This window comes from Rhinolophus sinicus, chromosome 16, assembly GCF_057876585.1.
Source record: "Rhinolophus sinicus isolate RSI-liver-muscle chromosome 16, RSI-T2T, whole genome shotgun sequence".
NCBI lineage: Eukaryota > Metazoa > Chordata > Mammalia > Chiroptera > Rhinolophidae > Rhinolophus > Rhinolophus sinicus.
The window spans coordinates 132,532,904-132,551,618 of NC_142516.1; the positions used below are offsets into that span (position 1 = coordinate 132,532,904).

General features: G+C 42.6%; 1 protein-coding gene across 5 annotated transcripts in view; it reads left to right on the forward strand.

Annotated features, from left to right (window-relative positions):
- The window catches only part of PLEKHA2 (pleckstrin homology domain containing A2), a 69,533-nt gene extending 51,019 nt beyond the window's left edge, over window positions 1-18,514 (forward strand). For all 5 annotated transcript variants that reach the window (XM_019748152.3, XM_019748151.3, XM_019748153.3 and 2 more), the window contains 7 exons: window positions 350-490; window positions 1,031-1,177; window positions 1,483-1,551; window positions 1,949-2,019; window positions 5,398-5,461; window positions 13,942-14,019; window positions 14,430-18,514. In XM_019748152.3, the coding sequence (XP_019603711.3) occupies window positions 350-490; window positions 1,031-1,177; window positions 1,483-1,551; window positions 1,949-2,019; window positions 5,398-5,461; window positions 13,942-14,019; window positions 14,430-14,792 (933 nt within the window). In that variant the 3' untranslated portion in view covers window positions 14,793-18,514. The remainder of the gene's footprint in view (window positions 1-349; window positions 491-1,030; window positions 1,178-1,482; window positions 1,552-1,948; window positions 2,020-5,397; window positions 5,462-13,941; window positions 14,020-14,429) is intronic.
- Window positions 18,515-18,715: the final 201 nt, after the last annotated feature.

Here is an 18,715-nt window from a genome sequence, read left to right on the forward strand (position 1 = left end):
TTTGTAATTATTCTGATTGTTTTGTTATGCAGTTTTTGTCAGTCTCCCCTACTAACGTGTCCATGCCATGAGGTCAGGACATGTATCTAAATTTGCTGTTTTATCTTTGGTCTCTTGCCAGGGAAGGGCTGGCTTGCAGTAGGTACTCAGTGCATTTGTTGAATAAGTGTGTGTGTCTGGCAGAGTCCCTCATATTCAGATATGGCTCAATGGAATGCCTGGGAAGGAGAGGGGTGTCTTACTGTAATTTAGTACATTAGCTTTGCTCACTCTTACCCATCTTGCTTTGGCTCCCCCCTTTTCCTAAACTTCTGTGCCCTGTTGACCACAATGTCGTCATTCTTCCCAGGTGCCCAAAATTGGAAACCTGCCCCTGACAACTGAAGTTCTCAAAAACCTAGCAGCTCCTCCGGCCCTAGAGAAAAAGCCACAGGTGGCTTATAAGACAGAGATCATCGGAGGGGTGGTGGTACACACACCCATCAACCAGGTGCTGGGGCCTGGGGCTGCCCGGGGTTTGTGGTGGGATGTAATGTCCAGTGATGTGCACAGGGGACTGTGCTGAGAAGGGTGGATGGGCATGGGGGAGCCAGTACAGACTTGGGGGGGGGGCAGGAACATACAGGGCCAGGTGGGTGTAAGTAATGGCAGTACAGCAGTTGAGGCCACTGCATCTTGAAGCTGCATGGCCAGCATGGTTCAGCCCCATGCATAGCAGCCTGCCACGTGTAAACCCCATGAGGAGTGGGGCTGAGGAAGGTGCCTGAGGCTGGGAACAGGCCCACTGTTGTTCCTCTTCCGGTTTGCCTTCACTGTCCTTCCCTTTCTCCTGGGTCTGCCCAACCTCCCTGAGCCTTATTCTGTGAAAGCACACAGTACCACGCCTAATGGGAGCAAAGTAAATGTTTATTTTCTTGTTTAGTTCTTTGACTCCCATAGTGGGCAGAGGCAATAGATGATTCCGCAAACGGGAGCTGGGCTGGGTGGGGGCCGAGGGGGAGGTGCTAATCCTGACCCTGTTTCCTTGTAGAATGGTGGGGATGCCCAGGAAGGGAGTGAGCCAGGGTCCCACGCCATCCTCCGAAGGTCTCAGAGTTACATCCCCACGACAGGCTGCCGTGTTCCCACCGGGCCTCCCGTCATTAAGAGCGGCTACTGTGTGAAGCAAGGGAACGTGGTGAGTGTCAGCACTGGGGCTAGAGCGGGTTCTGGTGGCTCCTTGGAGCCAGTGGGCGTGGGTGCAGCAGAGCTGAGAGCAGGCTGAAAGGAACTGCAGTCTTCTATGTCCCAACTGTGAGAGGCTTTGGACCCAGCATTTGTCCCTGTAGATCAGAGACATTGCCCCTGAGAAGAACTTTTTCCCTCCCACTGAATGTGGGAGCCCAGCTTCCATGGGGCTGGGTCCCTGGGAGCTTAGAGCTAGACCACCCTTTGTATGCTGGGACCTCTTCCTAATGTCCTGCTCTTTCCATTTTATTTTAGCGGAAAAGTTGGAAACGTCGCTTCTTTGCACTCGATGACTTTACCATCTGCTACTTCAAGTGTGAGCAGGTTCGTAGTGGCCCTGGGGCCCTTCTGACAGGTCAGGGGAAGGAAGAGGCACATAAATAACACCCACGAGTGTGCACATGGTAGAGATGTGGGCATGTACACAGACTTCAGAGGTGTTTCTATCTTATCTCTGTCCATCCTGAGTGCACATCTTTACAGCGATGTTCAGGTGGCCTGAACCTCCTCCCTCCTCCTGTGCAGCGAGCTGGTCTGTGGTCAGAGCCACAGAGCAGCTTCCTAGATTTTTTTTCTCTCTTGATTATTTTGAGACCTTGCCCTATTTGCAACCTGGTTTTAGCTGACTATCTCTGATAAGAGCGGCACATTTGTCAGCTGGCCTGGGTCGTGGCGTGATGTGGACAGCCTCATTTACCTAGCTTTCCTTTTTTGCCCCCAGGACCGAGAACCACTGCGCACCATATTTCTCAAGGATGTTCTCAAGACCCATGAGTGTCTGGTCAAGTCTGGGTAATTGTCGCTGCTTACTCTTTTTTTTTTTTTTATCAGAACCCCCATTTGCCTTCTTAAACCTTCATTTACTACCCTCCTGAGGCTCTGCTCAAGAGTCTTCTACCAAGAGTAAGGGCTGGGGCTGACTCCCCATATCCTAGCTGACCAGGTGTGAGATCACACTGGGCAAATGTACCTCTTCCCATTACTTTTCTCTTGCTTCTGAGGAGATGAGCCTATAAATAATTTGCTGATAGAGAAAAAGAAAGAATATAGGAACAAAGAAGAGAGTGGTGCTGAGATGCTTCTTAGGTGCTAGAGTTAGATGCTTATTCCACAGGAGAACTGGGGCTGTGCCATTTCTCACTCACTTTTTAGCGCTAATGGTCAGATCACTGCTTATGCAAAGTGCCTCTTCCCTGAATTTCTTATGCCTTTTCTCGTCTCTCCCTTTTGAAGAATCCCTGATGTCCCCTTAAAACAAGGGTGATTTCACAGCAATGGGAGGAAGAGGAACTATTTTTAACGTGTTCCTCTTTCCACTAGGAAATGGTTACCTTTCAAGGGCCACAGTGCATAGGATTAGTTTGGGGCCTGGGACTCCTTAGCCAGGGCTCTCCCATATCCACCACCAAATATAGAGGCTCCTAGAACTAAGCTTCAGAACCCAAGGACATCTGGACGTCTAGAAATCCTCATTTTGCTCATAATTCATAGTCTTTAGGGACTGCATGTTGGTCTCTCCGTCCCATGGATTGTGCATGCAAAGCCAGCATCATCAGGGAAGCTGTTAGCAGAGACTGTTCTCAAATGAAGGTGTGGAAGGGTCTTACATGACCACAAAGTGCTGTATGACCCAAGGAAGCAGGGACTGAAGCACTACATGGAGTCTTGCAAATGGCAGTTGCAGAGTAAGGAAGATGAGGCAAGTTCCCAGCGACAGTTTATAATTCGTGAAAGTAGCTATAAATGGAAGTTCCAGAAGTGTGGCTCCAGAGGTTGATAGTGGGAAGAGGAAAGACATGGAGATGGTTCCTGACCCTAGTGGGCCTGTACAGATAGACATATAGCCACATGCGCATGTTGGGGCACCTTGGAAAACCCAGAGGGGGTTCAACCCTAAGTGCTCTGCACTTGGCCTAAATGTCTGACTGCCAGAATCAGACTGAACTCTGAGTAAGAGAACAAAGGGAGCTGAAGATCATCAGGGAAGGAAGTCCCCAAGCCTCTGCAGGTTCCAAGCCTGTGCAACTTTGTGTCCTCTCCAAAACCCAGTCAAGGGAGCTGAGGTCTCTGGGTAGTCAACCAACATTTGTTGAATTGAATTGAATTGAATTATAGGCAACGTGTGGCCTGAGAAGTAGATGTGAAAAGGGTGGGGATTTCCTCCCTGCTTTGCTTTTACCTCCTCAGTAGTTGATTACATGATTGTCCTCTATGTGCATGAATAGTTTAAAAGGCTAACACGTTTTTGCCAGAAAGCAGAGCTGCCTCTACTCAGAAACACAGAAAGTAATAGTAACAGTGGAATGGGTTTCAAGTGCCCACTGTGGGCATACCTCAGAGGTGTTGTGGGCGTGATTCCAGACCACTGTAATAAAACGAGTATCACAATAAAGTAAGTCGCGGTCTTTTTGCTGGTAGAGGGTCTTGCCTTCAATTTGTAAAAAAATGCAGCCTCTGTGAAGTACAGTGAAGCAAAGCACAATCACACAAGGAAGGCCGATATATGACATGCGCTGTACCAGGTGCCTTATAGACCTTATCATTGATGTTGGCGGTGACCAGCCTAATAAAGGAGGTCTTCTCATCTCCATCTCACAGTTGGGGTACAAAAGATCACAAAGTTTAAAAAGTATTCCTAAAATCCCTTTTCCCTAAGTGAAGTCAGGATGTGGTCCTCGGTGCGTCTGACCCCGTCTTGTTGTCCCTTCCCATGTGGTCTTTACCTCATGCTCCTTTCCTTGTGCCCATGACACTGGCCAAACACCTGCCATTTCCTTCCAAGTCCTCGTTCATGAAGCCAATTCTCTGCTTGTGATCAGTACTGTTACGGAATTATTTTAACTGTTGGCATATAGCACCCCTGGTTATATAGTTTTGCTTTTTTATGTTCTTTTATTGGGAAGAAATTAGATCTTTTATCTCCCACTGTGACTGGATACACACACATTTAACACTGTAAATAATTTCAGCTGATTTGAGGTTTGTCCCTGAGCATTAGCTACTTCTCGCCTTCTTTGTAGAAGTCAGGATCTCGCTTCCCAAATTCACACCCAATTTGAAGCATCTTCAAGTTGTCTGCTCTCTCCTTCCTTTTATCCTCTTTGCTGTCCAGTCCCCTGAGCCCCGTATAATGAACAGAGCAGGAAGCTGATGAGGTTGCTGCTTGGGTGGAGGAAGGGTTTGGAAATGAGAGAGTTGGTTTCCTTAAGAGAGGCCAACAGTAGTGGAGTAATGAAAAGCATAGACTCTGGAGTCAAACCTGGGTTCAAATCCTGGTTCTGCCATTTACTAACTATGGTGTCAGGGACAAGTCTGTAACCTTTCTGAGCCTGGGTTTCCTCATCTATGAGGTGGGAAACATTAAGTGCTTCATTAGATTGTTGTTAAGATTGGATGAAATAATGCACAAAAAAGCATACAGAGGACAGATTGGTGGTTGCCAGAGATGGGTGATGGGAGTGGGTGAAATGAGTAAAAAAGGAGGTCAAAAGGTACAAACATCCAGTTATAAAATACATAAGTCTTGGGGATGTAATGTCCAGCATGAAGTTACTTTCGTTAACAATACTGTATCGTATATTTGAAAGTTGCTAAGAGTAGATCTTAAAAGTTCTCATTACAAGAAAAAAAATTGGCGATTATGTATGGTGATGGATGTTAACTAGACTTACTGTGGTGATCATTTTGCAATATATACAAATATCGAATCATTATTCACACCTGAATTAGTTACACACCTGAAACTAATACAATTTTATATGTTAATTACCTCTCTATATAAAATACCAATAAAATTTTTATCAACTTGGTCTAAAAAACATTCAAAACAGTGATTTGCGCAAAGCACATCATACATCTTAGCCACTTAAAAAAAACCGAAAAACAACCACACGGTAAAGGTGTGGTGGATATTAGGATGTTTTAGAGGGAAAGGAGGTTTATCTTGTTAGAACTGGTGGCGGTGTGTGTGTGTGGGGGGTTCCTTGGGAATGGTGAAACTTCTTGAGACCCTGTAGGAAGTAAAACTAGAGGGAAGCCCTGCAATGTTTTTTGAGGCTGGGGCTGAGGGAGGAATGGCCTGGGAGCCCCCTTTCTATGGTAGAAGACAAATTGAGTCCTCTATATGTGTACCGGCCTGCCTGGTAACCTACTTTCTCTTTCTCTGTCTAGTGATCTCTTAATGAGGGACAACCTGTTTGAAATAATCACGAACTCCAGGACCTTCTACATACAGGTAAAAAGCTAACTCTGAGATGCCTTTGACGTTCCCTTTCTGTGCATGTACTCATAGGCCTTGCCCTTTCCTGTGCTTTCTCTTTTATTTTGTTTGAAGTTTCCAGTTGGTAAATTTAGCCCCTGAAAGTCAGTCTGAGTCCCATTTTATTCTAAACAGGATGTTTGCCAAAAGCTTCCCAACCATAAAATAATAAGAGCAGGTTGAGCCACTGTACTGGGGAATGAGAGCGTGCACCAGCTGCTCTCAGCTGCTGAGCGCCAGCTAAGCAGAGAAAAGGAGAACTGGTCAGTGGTTTCACTTCTCCTTTGGAGGGTATTTATAAGCTCCGCCCGTGTGTGGCCATCACCGTGTGCGGAAGGACAAAAGCACAGAGGCCCCTGTGTAGGACCAGGTGCAAAGTGCAGCTGCACAGAGAAAGCCATTGTTTGAGCTGTGACCGTTCAGCGATCAGAAGCTTCTCCCTGCCACCTACGCTGTGGAGTTCTCCCAACTCCTAAAATCATAGGAGTTAGAAAGTCAGATTTCCAAGCAGGGCCAAGACTTTCAGTTCCAAGACCCTACCCCAGCGCGCCTAGAAATCCACAAAGTGTGCCTTGATTCTTTAGCATCGTGATAATGCTGAATTTCTAGCATTAAAACTGTCATGTAGTATGTTGGCTTAAATGGGAGGCCCCTCAACCAAAGCTTTTCCGGGTTTCCAGTGCCTTTTGCTCTTTGCATCAAGTGTCACTCTCCCTTTCACCAGGGTTGCCCACTCTCCCTCATTTGTTGGGCAATAGCTCCAGTCATCGTTACTCTCTCTGAGCTGGTCCCCCTGTCTGGGTCCAGCAGACAAGCTGGCAGCTTTAGCTGTATGTGGGTATCATTCATTCAGACAAGCACGTGTCCTGCAAGAGATGACGTAGGGGATGTGCAGAAACGTTCCTGGGGTGTTAGAGCTGGCTCCATTGTCATGCAGGGACAGAGTTTAAACTGTATGTAGGTGCAACAAAAGCGTTTCCAGCTCTGGCATTTAACAGATACTTGTAGAGTATCCTCAGAGCGCTGGGCATTTGGTCTCATGCTGCGGACCCTAGTTGAAACAGAACACATTCTGAACTGGAGAGAGAGAGATAGTCTAATAAACAGGCCATTCAACAGTGTGATGGGGTGGGGCAGGGAGTGTTGGATAGATGAACCCAGGAGGTTTTCAGGCCATGAAACTACTCTGTATGATACTGGAATGGTAGATGCATGAAGTAGAACTTTACAGCACAAAGTGTAGACCTTAAAATATGCAAATTTTAAAAAAGCATTTAGGAGGTCAGGTAATCCCAGCATGGAATGCAGAATCGACAAAAGAAGCTAAATGTATTACTAGTGTAAAACTTCCTCACTGATGGGGATAGGGGAATAAAAAACAAAAACAGTGTGATGAGTGCTACCATTACAGTGAGTGATGGTTGCCATGGGAACTTGTAAGAAGGGCACCACCCTTCTCCCTATTTCAGGGAGTTAGGGGAGGTTTCCTGAGGGAAGGCATATCTAAGCTGAGTCAGTTGGAGAAAGAATGGCCCAGACAGAGGGAAAAGCACATGTTTAAAAAAGCCTGGAGATAAAAGGAACACAGAGCATACGGGAGGCTGGAAAGCAGATACACAGGGCCTGTGGCCTTGTACGCCTTGTTACAGGGCTTGTCTTTTATCCTGAGGGTTAGGGCCCCTTGAGGTTGAACGAGGGCAGTGACCCAATCAGATCTGCCTTCTAAAAATTACCACTTGAGCAAGTGATCCGACTGTCAGAGCCTTGTTTTCCTCACCTGTAAAGTGGACATGATAGCCCTGAACACCAACCCCTGTGATGATGGTATATGCTGGCTATGAATTGCCCAGTCGGGTACCATGTAGAGAACAGATGAGGAAAGTGGGAAGATAGGAGCTGGAGACACTAGTTTGAAGGCTGTTGTCGTAATTTAGGTGAGGGATGAAAGGGAACCTGAACTAGGATGGATGGACAAAAGTGGCAAATGTGAAAGCTGTAATATTAAAGAGTCCTTTCCAGGACTTGATGTTGGTTAGATGTGGGGTAAAGGGAGAGAGGAGAGGAAAGCATACTGGCTGGATGCTTGGCCTGGGCCTCAGGATGGCTGATGGCAGCAATCTCTGTGCTAGGAGCATGGGGGGAGGGATTGTGGAGAGCAGAGCCAAGCCTAGCAGGGGTGGTTCTGAGTTGACCGTGTCTGTGGGACATCCAAAGTGACAAGTTATGAAGGCCCTTAGATAGACAGTGCCTCACACGTTGGTGGTACTAAATAAGTATTTGTCCAGTGCACGATGAAGCTGCGTAAGAGCTTTGGGCTGGAGGGTTGTGATTTGGGAAACAGGAACCCCAACCACAACAACAGAAACGTTCAAAAGGTACTGCAACATCTGCATGAATGTATGCACATTTGCCAGAAGCTTCTCAGCGCGTCTATCCTCCTTTGCCTTCTGCCCTCACAATTCTGGGATAAAAGAACACTAGCGTCACCCTGAATAAATAAATGAGCGATGGACACATCTGTTTATCCTACCTAACTCAAAGAGAATAGGTAGTTAGAGGAGACTAGAAATTAAAAATTACTAAAAGTACGTATTAATTCATTTCAAAAGAGCAGCTATAAACTCACTGACTTAACACAGTAACATTTTATGAAAAAGAAGTATATTTCTAAAATAAAAAAAGCAACAAGAGTATCATTATTTTTTGCAGATCTCTTTAATGGCTGGCTTAATAGAAGACAGCAGGATTCTCATACCTGCCTCTGCCTTCTATCTGGGGCCATATGTTTTTTTGGAAAATCTGGCCCTGTACAGATATGTATTTGGAAAAAAGGGGGATATTTTAATAGCTTTTTCAGATAATTGTGGACATTTTTCGATTCTATATCAAAACTTGACAAATGGTGGTTTCTTCATGTTTAGGTGCAATGGGAGAATCAAGCCAATATCAATAAACTTTCATACTCTTACATTAAAATCCATTGGTCAAATTATATAAATGTCTAACCACTATGGTATACACCTGAAACTAATATAAAATAATATTGAATAGAAAAAAAAAAATCCATTGGCCAATTTTGCACTCTGGGTCCTTTTTATCAGTTTTGTAAGCTGCATGCATTGGTCATTTGGAAAAATAATAGTCTCTCTGAGGTATGCAGATCTTCCAAATGTTGACCCATTTTATTATATAATATTAAAAAGAAGAATCACATTTGGTAATATCACCACCAGTATCATCAACAAAGTCTTTAAGTATGGAAAGCTGTCAGGTGGATATAAGTTTTCTGAAATTCTAATTTTTGCTTTGAAATCTCAAAGTTCATCATTTGCAAGCTCTTCCTGACATAACAGGCTCATTCCATTCCATTTTGAGAAAGAGTTCGCCATATACCTGAGTCTGAGTAAGTTTGACTGACAGTTTGTCAGCCATTTGTTCCAAGGAAAAATTATGTTTCATGAAAAAAGTGAAAGAATATAATGACCACTCATGCAGTTTGGTGCCAGCTATTTTACCCACCATGTCAAAGAGGCGTTCTGATCTGCTCCCGAAGGTTTTATGCTCAGTAAATCTGCCTCAAAGAACTGTGTATCATGGGTGTCTAGAAAAGCTGGACCAGAGAGCAGGGAGATCTAGGTAGAGAAAATAAATTCCTTGGACAAGAATAAGATTTGGGTAGTCGAATGGGGCTGGATTCCAACTACTTAGGTGTTGGTCATTTACCTTCTATGTCACATTTACCTTATGTGTCACAGTTATGTATAATTTGTACCCTGTTATCTCTCACACTGTAGTAGTCTTTTCTGTCAATATAAAGCAACCGTTTATTGGCCACTTCGATATCCCAGGCACAGTGCTAAGCAATTTACAGGCAGCATATTACTTAGTTCTCAGCGGTTTTTAAGGTCGTCTCCACTTTACAGATGAGGAAACGGAGTGTCTGAAGGTAAATTACTTGTTTGAGATCGTAAACCTGGTGCGTAATGTGATTGAGAGACACCAGGTGCTAGAGCAAGATCTACTCACTTGTGTTGTTTACAAGCAGCCTGGTGCAAAACCCAAGATGTAGAGGGGAGTCTGACTGAATCGGAGACGACCAACTTGGGGTAACTGGGTATCTTGACAGATGGATCATGCTGACAAAAATCCAGAACCTGGCAATAATCAGGTATTTTAGCTTGTGATGTCAGCAAGCTCATCAGCAGGTAGATGGTTCTGTTACGGGCAAGCATTCAAAATGAGATTTCAGTCTTTGGACTACAAGGCAAGCGAGGCTCACCATTTCCACATTTCTCAGTCATAGAAGGTGAGGGGTATTAGGTAGCTTATCACGAGGAGGATTAATTATTCAAAATGAGAACTATAGTGCAGACTGGTTTTCGTAACTTGGCATAAGCCCAGCACTGGGGGCTAGGTCAGGACAGAAGTAATAATAAGAGGGCTCACACATGAATTGCAAAGTGTTGAGCTAAACCTCTTTGGATACTTAGCTGTTTTAATTTAGGCTACAAGGTGAATGACATCACCTAGAACAATGTAGTGTGTAATGTATGCAATCATATGTGGCAGGGCTTTGTCTAAAGATGGGATGGTTCTTGGGGAAAGGGCAGGGGTTATTAGCTATTGGGAAGGGAGGACAGAGGTTGGGAACAGAAGAAGGAGCTGCCTAAAAATTGTAGACAGCTGCAGTGGAAGCCTTTTATTGATGCCCCTAGAATTCCTTGCTTCAAACCATTGCCTCTGTTATGGTGCTGGGCTCATAGTAGATATTCATTAAAAGCTCGTTGAAGTGCAATAAAACCACAGACTGGAGTGACTCATTTTTATACTCTTTGTTCCCCTCACCTCAAAAACTGCCTTCAAGGATAGAACCTCTACATTTGCTTTTGAACTAAGCACCAGAAACTAATGCACACTTTTAAGCACACTGGGAAAAGATGAAGTTATGAGCTTGGCACGTCCCTTTATGTTCTACTCAGTTTTAAGCATTTTTTAATTTCTTAGTGATTCACCGTGGGGTAGGTGGACTTCAGCTCTGTTTTTATTTTTCACCCTCTGGTTCATGAAGCTACCTTTAAGATGTGGTTTTAAGACATTTTTGAGTTTTTGATGAAGGCTAAGTATAGGCTTTCCATGAAAGATAGATATACACATACACCGTAATTTTTGCATACAGCCTTTGAGGTTTCACTGAATTTTTGTTGTCAGTGGATCCCATTCTTAAAACTACTAATAGAAATTATAATTGCAATCTCAGTAAAGTAATATTGTACAAGATTGGACAATTAAGTTCGCGAACTCATCCTAGGAAAAGTGCTATATATCTCATTGCTGAATATCGCTATGGCCACCTTTGAAATACTCCCTTTGGGAAGCTATACACCGACACCTGTGCCTAGTCCACCCTTCCGAGCTGTTGTCATCGTATACCCTTGATGTCCTGAATGTCATCAAAATGTCTTCCTTTCAATATTTCCTTTATCTTTGGGTGAAGAAAGAGGTCATTGGGGGCCAGATCAGGTGAGTAGGGAGGGTGTCCCAATACAGTTAATCGTTTACTGGCTAAAAGCTCCCTCACAGACAGCGTTGTGTGAGCTGCTGCATTGTCGTGATGCAAGAGCCATGAATTGTTGGTGAAAAGTTCAGGTCGTCTAACTTTTTTATGCAGCCTTTTCAGTACTTCCAAATAGTCAACTTGGTTAACTGTTTGTCCAGTTGGTACAAATTCATAATGAATAATCCCTCTGATACCAAAAAAGGTTAGCAATATTGTTGCAACAGATTCGTGAACTTAATTGTCTGACCTCGTATTTCTTCTCATGTGGGATCAGTTATAATATATTTTTCTTTTCTATTTAAATAATATTTTAAAATAACATTTATTAGTAAAACATTATTTTAATGTTTACTAATGTTTATTATTATCCTCACAGCTACGTTAACTACCTAGGTTATTTGACAGAAAAATGTTCTTAAATGCAATTAAGAGAATTAGGGAAGAAATATAATTAGCAAAAAATTTCCATCTCTACTAATTATTAAATGTTTCAAGAAAGAGATTTAATTATTTTGCCTATCATATTAGCAAAGATTTAAAAAAAATGTAATACATAGTTCTAGCAAGGGTGCTTGTAAAAAATAATGTATTGTTGTAAATGAAATTTTCATATATTGTTGGCCAGAAATTTCTTTTGCCAGATGTACCTTAAGGAATGCATACTCTTTAATCTAGTGATTTCCCTAGGAGTTGAAGAATCCTAAGTATGAAAAAAGCTTTGCACACAAAGATGTGAACAGCAGCATTATTTATATTAGAGGAGAATTGGAAACGACTTAAACGCTTTACGCATTGTAGAGGATTTTGATTCTTGTGCTTGAGTCCCCACACATTAAATCGTGATTCCTAACTTTCTGTGAATCAGTGATTCCTTGCTAAGTGGAGGCTGGAGTGAAGACATCTAGGCTAGTTGTGTGATAGTTCCTACAAAACATGTGAGAAATTTGTTGGTGAGGTCTCAAAGGACAATCAGATAGGTGGCCTGTGGCTTGTGGGAGTAACATTTGACATGGTGGGGGGGGGGTGTATTTTGCTAGGGTGGTGGAAGGAATAGAAGTGGCTTAACAGCCCTGGAAACTGATTATTGGATTGTCATCATGGGGATCTTGTACTTTGTCTAATGAAAATCCCAGATCTCTTACGTGATGTGGGACACGTTTGTCTCTCCTCAGCTCCCGTCTCTGTCTTTGCCTCTGTTTAACATTTTTCCCTACCAAATCATCTTTTGCTTCCCTAGAAGGAAAATCTCTTTTAAGAGATGCTTTTCCACTAATGGGTGATTTAAGTACCTCCATCTCTTTCCAATTTGAAATAACCTTTCTTCCCCCACAAATATGTTATTTTAGTTGACCCTGAGAATTTGATCCGTTAGGTAGGAATAGTCTGTGGATTGAGTATGAGGAAACTAGGAAAAAAAAAAATGTCTCAGGGAGAGAGCAGTGAACATATTTATAATGTTGGAATTGAAGGCTTCATTTGTGTCCCTCATATGTAATAATAATACAATAATAACTCATACTTATGAAGCCCTTTTTGTGTATCAGGCACTGATTGCTCAAACTGCTTTACCTGCAAGAGTTCATTTAATTCTCTCAATTGTTCTACTTGTGAGATAGACTAGCCCTGATATTAGTAAAATACCTTCTGGAAGAATCTTGGAGACCTTGCCCTGGTTATCTTTTTAGACTAAGGATGGATTTGTCTTTTTCTTGGGAAACCATCAGTTTGTCAAATAACTGGAAAAAGTCCAGGGGAGAGAGAGTAGAGGTAAATTTGCAGCTGTAGAGTGTGAGGGAGGTGTTCATCTTGGCATTTGTTGCTACACCTTTTTGTAAGTTTCGCCTGTACCTAACCAAGGAAGGTTTGCTTGGGGTGACAGATAGGGGTAGGGATGGAAGTTTGAGGATTTTTAAAAACTGGTCATGTATTATCTTGATATAATGCAAAGAGAAAGAATCATTTGGGGAATGGGGAAAGTGAGCCCTATATGTGGAGACTTTCGCGGGCCGAGGTGTGGTGTTTGTATGTCCTGTACACAGGCACGCAAATGCACACTTGTTATTTTGGGTGGAACTATTTGGGGGCAGGCGCTGGGTTACAGAGAGAGGTTAACAAATGCAAATTTCTGGAGGTCAAGGATTCAGACTTGGTCCCATCTCTGTGCCCAGCACCTGATGCCATGTGTAACAGTGAATAAGGCCTCAGGAAACGTTTGCTGGGTTCACTTGAATTCACTTGAACTTCCATAAAGCTGGAAAGCACAGAATTCGGAGGGCTCTACCTATGGTGGCTTTGCCTCTCTTATTTTCTTCCTTTCTTCACAGAGCCACTGCTGCCCCCTTCTGGGGTTGGTAGGTATTTCTGGGGCAAATACTTGAACTGCTTTGCCGTGTCCTACATGTTAAATTTGGTGCTCTACGTCTTGCAACTTTCCCCGCGTGGGTGGAGTTGAAAATGGGATTATTTTGTTCAAATAGCTGTAGTGAAAAGTTGACTGCATTGGGAGGCAGAAGATCTGGAATCTCGACCAGCCATCAGCCTTGATCCTAGCCTTTCTGGGCCTCATTTTTGTTTTTTTTTTTGCTATGAAACAGGAGGCCAGACCAGGCTGACTGTGTTCCAGAGTGGGGGTAGGGGGGGGCCTCTAAGTCTCCTTTTCCTCATGATGTCTGCCCCACTGAAGACCAGCTCCCCTTTGAGCTGTTTTATTTATGGGGTGTCAAATAAGATTTTGCAGGAAAAAACATGTCCTCCAAAGTCTGAGGCCACTGAACTAGATTTCTGAGATCTTCCAGGTCTAATGGAGTGATTTTTATGAACTTAGAATTGAGTCAGAGACTTAAAAGCTGAACTCATAATGCCCCAGATTTTTCTGTTAAGTGCTGTGGGTGTTTTGCAGGCGGACAGTCCAGAAGACATGCACAGCTGGATTAAGGAGATCGGCGCAGCTGTCCAAGCCCTCAAGTGCCACCCCAGAGTAAGTCACTTCCTTCCTGTTGCACAGTCACTGTCAACTGAGTGATGATTGTCCTTGAGTGGGCAGGTTTTATTTGGTGATGTAGGCAGGCAGCCTGGTCGCAGCGAAAGCCCCAGAATATCTTGTTTGTTTTCTTTTTTGACTCTTTAGGGTATAAATTTTTATTTTTGGTTGTTGGAGGAGGTGAGGTAGAGTTGGATAGAGAAACAGAGTTTCTGATGTGCCCTGTCAGGCAGAACTTGACACATCTGAAGTGAGTTATGTTGGACGTATTTGATTTCTGTGGACAAGTGTTTCTAGACCTATGAGGTAGTGATCCTGGGAGTGTACTCTTCCTGGGGGCTTTGGGATAAACATTGTCAGGAAAGCCCTTACTTTCCTTTGTTTTTTTCTTCCCTTTTATTTTGTAGGAAATGTCCTTTTCTAGATCCATTTCTTTGACTCGCTCTGGAAGCTCCAGCCTCTCAGGTGGGCCCAACTCTGTCTTGTGCAGAGGGCGGCCACCTGTGGAAGAGAAAAAAGCCCTCTGCAAAGCTCCCTCTGTGGCCTCTTCCTGGCAACCCTGGACACCTGTTCCCCAGGCTGGGCAAAAGCTGCTCCCAGCTGAAGAGACTCCTGAGGACTCATTGTTCACGCCTCGACTTGGGGAGAGCAATACTGCTGGGGTGTTGCCTAGCTCCCGGATAAGGCACAGATCGGAGCCCCAGCACCCCAAGGAGAAACCATTTGTGTTCAACCTTGATGATGAGAACATACGGACTTCTGATGTGTGATGACGCATAATATCCAGGGAGGGAGGGGGGAAGGACTCAAGAAAAGGAGGCCATGACTCAGTTTCTTTACCTGTTGGAGGACAATCAGAGGCCATTATGCCACTCATATTCCTGTGGATAGTCTGTTGGAGAGGCCCATCCAGCTGGCTTAAAAAAAAGAAAATCAATGCAGTGTGTTTAATTTGGGGAGATCACTAGGTTAGACCTGTAGGCATGCTCAGTGGAGAGTAGGTTGCCTCTTGTTCCACTATTATAAGGTGGTCCTGGTGAGGCGGTTGGGAGTACAATTTCATCCTTAACCAAGTTTTATTTCCTTGTCTTTGTTTTAGTTTCTTCTCTTTGTTTTCAGGCCAGGCACAGAATCTTAGGCCAGTCATCTGGTTTTATCCTATTTCTGTTTATTGGCTGAAGTTTGACTGTGAAGTAGAAGGGTAGAAACTAACTTAGCTGAAAGGAGGGAGGGGCGGTGGAAGACCCAGGCTCTGGCTTGACTGGGATATATTCTGAGGGAAGGTGTTAAAATCTGAGGGCTGGCAATGGCCCTCAGAATGTCTACCGGGGCATATGCCCCCCAGGGACCTCCATAGCGGAAGAAATAGAGACCTGTTGTAAGGTGTAGGGAGTGATTGAACCCCAGTGCATCAGCCAGTTTTGGGAATTACTCTGCTCTCATTTAGATGTTCTTTAACCCCAAATACTGTCAGTGTGAGTGACAGACCTGCCCACCTGGTTTCTGTGTCCAGCCCTAAGGATGGGTTTATCAGTGTTAAATGTTATGACTGTTGAGAACAGAAGAGACATTTCCTTTGATATGCTGTTAGTGGGAATGTATGAAGGCTTGATAAGTGTATGATAATTCACTCGTGTGATAGATGAGGTCTCTGTTTTAGAGTTTTAGATTTGCTTTGAAGCAGGTGCTGGTGAAGAGCTGGATTATAGTTCATCCAGCTAAGTTTTTTTGATCCATGTTTTATAGACAGAAGGAACAATCTGTTTTAGCAAAGACAGATTATCTTGAATCCTTGCCTCACAGCTCTTTTTTAATGGGCCGACGTTAGTCTAAGTTCAAGTGATGTACATTGTATTCCCTGGCAGATTTGCTTTCTTTCTATTCTTTGTGTTGCCCTTTGAATGAAGCCTTGTGTACTGCATGATCTGACTTGTAACCTGATGAGGTTCTGTATACTTAGGAGTAGAGAGATGCAAAGATAATCTTGAGAGATATTTATATTTTTAATAAAATAGAAACTGTATAGCCACATTGATTAGAGGTATGCATTGCTGACTAGAGATTTCCTTGGTAGAAGAGCATAGATTGCATTTCCCACCCAAGTTTTAGGGTGTACTTTCTTCCATTTGACAAGATGATACTACTTGCAGGGAGGATTTATCTATCCAACCTATGTGGTGAACTGCTATCAGGAACTTACTAGGGTTCCTTACAGAGAGAAAACTCATTTCTGTCTTAACTTTTATCAGCTAGATCAATTAATGATATCTTTAAATAAAAAATAATGAGTAGAGGAAGAGGTTAAGAGAAGCTTTTTTTCTTTTACCTAAGTAAATAGATCCCTCCCCTTCCTTATGTCCAAATCTAATGCAGAGGTGAAAACACATGATCAGAAAATCCTTTGTGGCTTGAGGGAAATCTTATGTTTCTTTCAGGCAGTGTAGTTTCCTTGAAGGCTGAATCATGTTGAGAACTTTTCTTGATTGCACTGCTTTGGAGCTATCCTTCACTTAAATGGTTTGGCCTAGTGGTCCTGGTGTAAAAAAGGAAATTTGCTACTGGATCTCTCTCTTGTTTCTTTTTTCTGCAGACTCTTGTGTACTTTTGTCCTCAGAAATCCTTGGTTTGGGAATTATTTGAGTGGTAGAGGTTACAGCATACTTAAAGTAGCCTGCTTTCAAAAAGTCATTCCAAATTCTTAAAGCTCCTTATCTCTGGTTTCATCTTCCAGTTTTCCTCAAGAAAATTATTTGGTTAGGTCAAAGGAAGTGCACCGTGAGTGGTATTGAATTAATGAAGATAAATTAGGGACTTTTGAGATTGTTTTAAACATTCCCTAACTCATGGTAAGTTTTCATCTTTCGTTGTTTAAATTACAAAAACTACCCATTTCTCTCTCTTTTAAAAAATAAACTGCTAAATTACTGCTAAATTAATTGGCTATTCTAGTGAGTTGATATGTTTCTTATTCAGTAAGGTCTATTTTGAGAATGTGTTACATATTTACAAATCCAGATTGTATTTTCATAATAGAGGGAAAACCTCAGAGGCTCTAGTCAGCAAATATTTGGGAATTCCAAGCTGCAACATTATTACTGTAATTCCAACACCAGATAAATGTAATTATCTTCAATGAAGCCTAAAAGCATTCTCATTCCCAAACCTTATTTCAGAATTCCTTTTGTGTCCATATTACTTACCTTCTGGCCAGTTTTCAATCATAGCTTTTTAATGTCATCACACATGTAAGCCAAAGATGGTACATATACGACCAAAGCATTTGGTTTTAAATGTATAAAATGGAACCAAATGGAAAAAATAGAGTGGGTATGCAGTGTAAGTTAGTAGTTAAGTGCATAGACTCTGGAATAAATCTTGAGTTTTTTTTTTTTTTTTTTTTTTTAAAGGAACCAAAAAAGATACATTTTCCTTGTGGAATAAAACTCTTCTGTGAGTTGTGCTGTTCTCATAAGACTTTTGAAGGGTTCTTGATCCACTAATGTGTTTCCCCGAAAATAAGACCTAACCAGACCATCAGCTCTAATGTGTCATTTGGAGCAAAAATTAATATAAGACCCGGTCTTATTTTACTATAATATACATATATATTGTATCTCATATAATTATATTATAATAATTATATCTTATATAATATAACAATATAATATAACATAAAAGACCGGGTCTTATATTAATTTTTGCTCCAAAAGACGCATTAGAGCTGATGGTCCGGCTAGGTCTTATTTTTGGGGAAACACGGTATGTGTCACAGTATTTCAGGTGAACTTTCTTATAGCTGAACTATTTATAATCCACTATTCTTGGAAGCTTGAGGATTTGCTTACTCAAGGTCAGTTGATGGTTGGTAAACATACATAGTTGGGTCTTTTACATTCTGTGAGATGTCATAAATGTACATGGAGTAGAGTGACTTCAGGTCAAAATACTGGAATTGCACATCTGCTTCTGAGTAAAATGCTGAACTCCCATGAGAATGAGTAGATTTAAGGTCCAGCTTTGTAGTTCACTTGAAGTGAGATTGGGTAGTTCTTTTCACTGTTAGCCAGATAAACAGGTGTATGGAGGTAAACAGTATTTTGGAAATGCAGTTTCCCAAGTCAAGTTTGTTTATAAACTTTGAACATGTTAGAAATGGACATGTTTATTAAACCTTTTCTACTGGTGTCACTTTTTCCCTTATTCACTTTTCTCTGTGTTATTGCCTGCATCAGTCAATTACAGTCACTTGTGCTAGGTAGAGTTTGAACTGTTTAATCCCTTTCCCCACTGCTTAAGAAGGTGTGGCATGAGTTTGTGTTTTGAACCAGTATGTTTCAGCTGTGAAATGCACTCGCTGTAAGCACTGAGCTGAGTGCATGGAAACTGTTATGCTTCATTTTATCTGATCTCTTAATTGGTATGTAGCAAAAAATAATTTTCTAAAACTGTTTTGTTGCTTGTTTTGTAATAAACCCACACGAAATAACTGGAATATGGTGTGTTTTCCTAACGCCGACCTTCTGTCCGTGGGTGGATCATCTCTCTTGTCAGTCTGCCCTATTGGTTTTATGGATTTCACGAAGTAGGTTCCTGCTCAGGGTAGGGCTAGGAGCGTTTCTTCATTGCCTGGGGGTGGATGTGTGCCCAGGGGAGGGACGGCTGTGGGAAGATGTACGGGTGTGCATGTGGAGGG